The sequence below is a fragment of the Fusarium fujikuroi genome, chromosome FFUJ_chr09 (genome assembly GCF_900079805.1).
Source record: "Fusarium fujikuroi IMI 58289 draft genome, chromosome FFUJ_chr09".
In the NCBI taxonomy this organism is placed as follows: domain Eukaryota; kingdom Fungi; phylum Ascomycota; class Sordariomycetes; order Hypocreales; family Nectriaceae; genus Fusarium; species Fusarium fujikuroi.
In genome coordinates this window covers 1,503,768-1,509,767 of record NC_036630.1, presented here as the reverse complement: position 1 = coordinate 1,509,767, position 6,000 = coordinate 1,503,768, and the positions used below count along the sequence as shown (strand labels likewise).

General features: G+C 46.3%; 3 protein-coding genes; 2 read left to right on the top strand and 1 right to left on the bottom strand.

The window, feature by feature from the left end:
- Positions 1–2,176: 2,176 nt before the first annotated feature.
- Positions 2,177–3,102, top strand: FFUJ_09706 (dehydrogenase-like protein; the record flags this gene model as incomplete). XM_023568361.1 has 2 exons in its annotated part: positions 2,177–2,472; positions 2,529–3,102. 2 exons carry the CDS (start codon positions 2,177–2,179, stop codon positions 3,100–3,102), a joined length of 870 nt encoding a protein of 289 aa, XP_023435571.1.
- A 635-nt stretch (positions 3,103–3,737) lies between these two features.
- On the top strand, positions 3,738–4,953 carry FFUJ_09707 (uncharacterized protein; the record flags this gene model as incomplete). XM_023568360.1 has 2 exons in its annotated part: positions 3,738–3,757; positions 3,981–4,953. The coding sequence occupies 2 exons, from the start codon at positions 3,738–3,740 to the stop codon at positions 4,951–4,953; spliced, it is 993 nt and encodes a 330-aa protein (XP_023435570.1).
- Positions 4,954–5,380: 427 nt separating this feature from the next.
- FFUJ_09708 (uncharacterized protein) lies at positions 5,381–5,955 on the bottom strand (the record flags this gene model as incomplete). XM_023568359.1 has 3 exons in its annotated part: positions 5,381–5,422; positions 5,471–5,763; positions 5,820–5,955. The coding sequence occupies 3 exons, from the start codon at positions 5,953–5,955 to the stop codon at positions 5,381–5,383; spliced, it is 471 nt and encodes a 156-aa protein (XP_023435569.1).
- Positions 5,956–6,000: the final 45 nt, after the last annotated feature.

Genomic DNA, 6,000 nt, shown 5'->3' with positions numbered 1-6,000 from the left:
GNGNGGANGGGGGGGGGGGGGGAGGGGGAGGCCGTGGTGTGAAAATGCTCAATTCCTTACTCCCAGTGCCTCTTCAAGGTTGGCCTCTGCACACGAGAACTTACATGACTCTTGATAAATGCCTACGTGCTGACCTTCCAATCAGATTTCCCTTTTAAAAGGAAACCTAATGTGTTTTGGCGCCGATAAGGCCTGGGTTCGCAGGCATCAGCCAGGGCGGCCGTTGGCGTGAGGACCAGGACCAGCAATAGTTAAGGTACCTACTATAGGTACGCAGCCTCAAGAAGTTAAAATTTGAGGTGAATATTAAGGTACTTATCTAGGTACCTATCTATTTTATGTTTCGCTTGCTCTACTGTTTTATGTTGGGTGCTGCTGCCTCTAGCCTTTGGAAGACTTACTAGAAACTTTACATACCTACCTAGATTATGAAAGGCACACAAAACCTTGAGCAACAAAAACACTTCTACGTATATGTATGTCATGTTTCTTTGATAAAGCTTTCATCGCTATAAGTTGTCTGTTTCAGTACCTATATTAGTCCTACATTCCATGCCAGAATACGCCCTTTGAGCTTCGACATCGAGGTTATTACCAATGCTACATATACTTATTCTTCGACCATCCTGTAACTGCATAACAGGCTCGCTTGACTGTACACTCAGATGGAAACTATGGCTATGGTACATGATCATATCTTCGCTGGAGTCAATTGCAATATTTAAATAGCCAGTCAACAAGCAGACATGTTATCAAGGCATCAGTTTTGGTAATAGTAGAGGGTGTACTTCTGTGTAACAAAAATGAGGAAGCTAAGGATGCTGTCAACAGGATCATAGTTGAGCGTGCTTTCGGCGAACTGGAGAATAAATCGTCATTGAATAGCGCCTGGCTGGTCCTGAATCGAGTTTCGTCACAATCACGAATGCAAAGGTACGGAGGATGTTCCCAGTTGTACAAGATGCACCGAGAATATATGACGGAAACCTTGGATCTGATACAGGCGGCATGGAAGTTTATATCCCATCAGACCTAGTCACTGTCGAGAAAATTCTGGAATTCCAGCAGACGATCCTAGAACCAACCATCGGGGGGCCTCGGGGGCTCAAGAACGAAGGCTAGGTGACCCCATATTCACTCCTATCAGTCACGGTCTGATAGACTCTAGATAGAAAGTCGGCTGAGTTCATCTGCACTGTAATAACGCAGACTGTCGATGGCCCAAAGCTTCTGAAATACAACACCTGGTTTGGCGATCCTGACACAAGTCTTCTTTCCACTCCCCGAAGATGCCTCAGGTCTTGCAGATACGATGATAGCATGTACCGAGGCGCAGCTGGAGCACGTACACATGCAGTTCCAATAAAAGGCCTCCAGTTGATATCTGGGGGCGTATCGAGATCATCGACTTTGGAGCATTGCCATAAGGTGTTGTGCCAGGTTCCCACATATTTTATGTCTAAGCGTTCTCGTAGATGTGTTGGTCTTCCATATAGGCACCTCGTTAGGAGTGGCGGTGGTTTTTGGTAGTCCATTCCACAGAATAGAGCCATCAAAGGAGCTTACAACGGCGCCCGAGAGATAATTCCAAGGGGAAATAGCTAAGGACGAACCTCGGTCAAATTCTCTCTTTGTGGTAATAGTCTGCAATTGGACTTGTAATGGTCCATAGAGAGAAAACTGAGGTTCCTACATGTCAGACTGAATGGTCGTGTTTCCAGACTCGCTCAGATACCGTCACTTAGATGGGCTACCGGAGAGCATTTTGTTGTAGGTCTTTTGAATCATTCAGTCTTGTTTCATACTAACAGGCTTTCCAGTTGGGTTAGAGTATGTATCGGAGGAAATAGTAGATCTCGACGTTCAGATGCCACTGGCGAATGACCAAGAACTCCAGATTATTACTTTGGTTAGCTTCGGATCTCTGCTATGAGCATGCCGGCGTTGCTATTGTATTTCCGATACGTGATCGGTGATAAGTAAGATGGTGTGGAGCTTCATCACCAAATGCTTGTCGCCCAACGAAGTTAAACGGGAATAGAGAACCATTAAGTCCGTGATGCTAATACTATAAGACACAGCACAGTATCAGCGCATATGAATTGCAACAATCCACACATCGAGCTCGAAACTTACATATCCTCTAGAATTGAGTCTCATCAACAATCAGATCAAAATGACAACTCCTGTTTGGTTCATTACCGGAAGCTCCAACGGCCTTGGCCTACTTCTCAGCTTGAGAGTCTTGAAAGCAGGACACAGAGCCATTGCAACTGTCCGAGACACAGCGAGATCAGCCGATGCTGTCCGCCAAATCGAAGAAGCTGGAGGAAGGATCATCACCATTGACCTGACTGAATCCAAGGCCAGCATCACCAAGAAAGTGCAAGATGCAGAGAAGGTTTATGGGAGGATCGACTTTTTGGTGAATAACGCTGGGTACTCCGTCTTGGGAGGTATCGAGCTCTTTACGTAAGTCAGCCCTGTATTGTTAAAACGACTGAGTGCCCACTAAAGCCTGTGATAAGGGAGGCCGAGGCCGAACATCAGATCCAGACGAACTTTTTTGGTCCTTTATACACTATTCAAGCTGCCCTCCCCGGAATGAGAAGTCAGGGCTCCGGTACTATCATCAACATTAGCAGTATCGCTGGCCAAGATGCCCAACCCAGCTGCGGACTCTACAGTGCCAGCAAGTTCGCTCTTGAAGGTCTGAGCGAGAGTTTGTCTAAGGAGGTCAAAGAGTTCGGCATCAATGTTTTGCTGGTTGAGCCCGGTGCGTTCCGTACAAATTTCCTGGAGGCCAGCATTAAGAGCAATATTTCTGGCGAAAAGGCATATCAAGGGACGTTGTTGGAAGCAACACTTCAGAAGTTTGAGAAGGCAGCTGGAAAGCAGCCTGGAGATCCCAGTAACGCAGTGGAAATCATCTTCGAGGTGGCCACGGGCGAGGGAGCAGCAGGTCATCTAAAGGGAAAGATCCTGAGATTACCCTTGGGCCAAGATTGCTTTACTCGTCTGAATAAGAAGCTTGATCTTCTTCAGCATGATATTGAAGCAACACGAGAGGTGGGTATCACAACGGACCTAGACGAGAAGTAGACTGGCATAGGAAGCTCAAGTCACAAGGCAGTCAACCAAGATGCTACAATATGACCACGAGTTTTTATCAGGAGTACATACTGTCAATTATCAGCTAGAGTCTCATTCGAGCATTCCAGATTACGTCTAAATGAAAGATAATGCATACATGCCCATTAGCATATCGGCCCAGGTTACAATACAGATGGCTTGATTCGATGTCATGCACAACGAACTCTTTGTCATAATGAAAGCAATTTCCAGCCAGTCCTCAAAAGCGCATTGAGTTGCAGGTTTGTCAAAACCTAAGTAGACATACAAGAAAGCACAAAGACCGACTTAAAGGCCGGCATTGTGGAACAAGGCAAGTGTCGAGTAAACACCATGGTGTCTTTATCCGGGAACAGCAACAATGGGCCTAGCAAGGCCAGATTGTCAGCCCAAGGCATGTTTACAGACTGAACACTTGAAATCATGCCCCATGAAAGGGTTGAATGAACATTGTAGGCACATAACAGCTCATGGAACTGAACGAGCTTATAAGGCCAGGCGACAAGCCGTAGATTTCTACTGAATCCTAACCCAACACTAGCAGTGCGATCATTTTCAGTTATTGCCTATTCAACATACCAAATTGCTCTCATTAGTAAGAAATAATGTATCCCGAGAGGCCACAGTCAGTTGCAGACTTAGTTCCGCTTCCGTAGGGCAATGGCCCCAAGATAAAGGCCTTCGACTTCCAGGGCCCCAAGCAGATCGAGTTCTTGGACCATCTAGGATAAGGAACACATTCTATTGTGTTCAAAGTGAGGATCAAGGGTCAAATTTATGCTCTGAAACTTGCAAGTGTCAATTGAATTGGACAAAGTACAACCAAAGACTAACAAGGAGTAGTTCAGGTTCCCGAGCGACGAAAGCTGGGTCTCACCAGCGCACGAGGACAACTGGGATGACCCAGATGCACTCGGAGCCTTTTACCCTTATTCTGAGTCTTTCACCTGCGAATGCCGTGCATTTGGCCGACTCCAAGAGGCCGGTCACGAAGAACTAGCAGTCAAATGTTTCGGCTATATTCTGCTGGATGATGCACACGAAAACACCATGATGAATCAGTTCGCCCATCTCCCCGCCCACAAACTCAGCTTCACCTACGATGGCTATAATGATGATGATGATGAAGAATATTACAATGATCCTCACCTTCGAGATATGAGGTCTCGTTTTCGTCGCAGCGATGGTAGCCTCCCACCACTTCGAGGGATCGTTAAGGAGTTTGGAGTGAGCAAAGACTTGGATCACAAAGGCGCCAAAAGGATCCTCAGAGACATCAAATACGTACAGCAACTTGGAATTACGGACCTAGATATTGCATACCGGCAGATCATCAATGGTAAGCTGTTCAATTTCAGCACATCCACCACGTTTCCTCATTTTGCCAGCAACCCAGAGTGGAATCCACATCTCACACAACGTTGCAGATCGAAGATAGAGTTTGAGCTCTTCGTCACCTGCTATAAGGACTTTCGAGACTTTGATGTAATGATACACGAATGGAACGAGGATCACAAGGACAAGCAAATCAATGCCAAAGCCCTGCCCGAAGGATACCCCCCCGAGAGCAGGCGGTTGAGAAACACTTCGGCCCAAAGGCGCCTCTATACTCATGTTGATCCTAGGAACTACACAAGGTATTTTCCATATACTAACAGTCGAGGAGAGATTGTCCAGAGAGAACGCGCTCTTGGAAGGAAGCCATCCGCGTGGTATATGGAGTGCTCAGCCGCCGTAGTGCGCAGACTCAAAGAAACCAGAAAGATTGACGCCGGTCTTCATTGGCAGTACCTGAATGGACATATCGCGCCGTTGAACTAGGGGTAGCGCTCATTTAACCAGATGCATATGAGGAAGAGTCAGAGGCTAGCGAGTTCAGACTTTGCAAAAGAAAACCTGTATTACTAGAATCATAGACTTACTTGCTATTTATTTAGCATACAGAAGGATACCCCATCTGGGTTAGAGGTATTAGACACAAGACTTTAGCTATAAAAAGACATGTGCTCCTAGGCCTTGTTTTAAAACGATTTGTTCCCAATTGCATGAGGTCTATACTTGAGTTTTCAACAACGACATGAACAGGTGTAGGACAATATCTTAAAGTAGTCTTGAGTGCTATGAGTATTGCTCGGGTATAATATTGGAGAATTTGGTCAGTTCGAGGTGACGACTTTGATATCTCACGATGTCAACAAACAGCTTGTGGTGGGCGGAGCAGGTCGACGCTTGGTCACTGTCGCCCACATTATTTTTGTGCCGTATCTGCAGAGGGTGAGTAAGAGTGAATCTATAGAAGTTAGCAACAGATTCTTGCCCAGTCAATATCGAGCCATACCCGGTCAGCCATCTGAAGCCACTCCTCCATACTACGAACATAAGGATCTGCACTGGCATCTGCCACAGTCTCATGTCCCCAAACGACAATCTCGTCAAACTCTGCAGTTATCTTCATGCTTCCTATTTGTTCTGGCTCTTGATCGGCATCGAGATCCTCTATCACGTCCTCGTTGGTACTTTTGGGGTACTTTTCGGGAGCTCTTTCGACAACAACACCTCGGCATTGTTCTGGCATTTTGACCACCTTCCCTTGAAGTTTTCTGCCTCGGAAATATGCTAGCTTTGTGCCCTCTTCTCAGACTATCAGTAAGCTCATGGCAACGGGATTCGTATCCAGGGACACAAACCATCGGTGGTAGTAGGGGTCCAAAATGTCGATGCCTGGTCAATTGGCCCATCATGGTGTATACGGCATGGCAAAAGATTCGCCACAGCTTTAGATTTGTTCTCGTCGGGTGTTAATAAGAGTATTGGTTGCGACATTGTGGTAGGGTTGATTTGTTCGTTGTCAAGAGAAGGAGACACGTC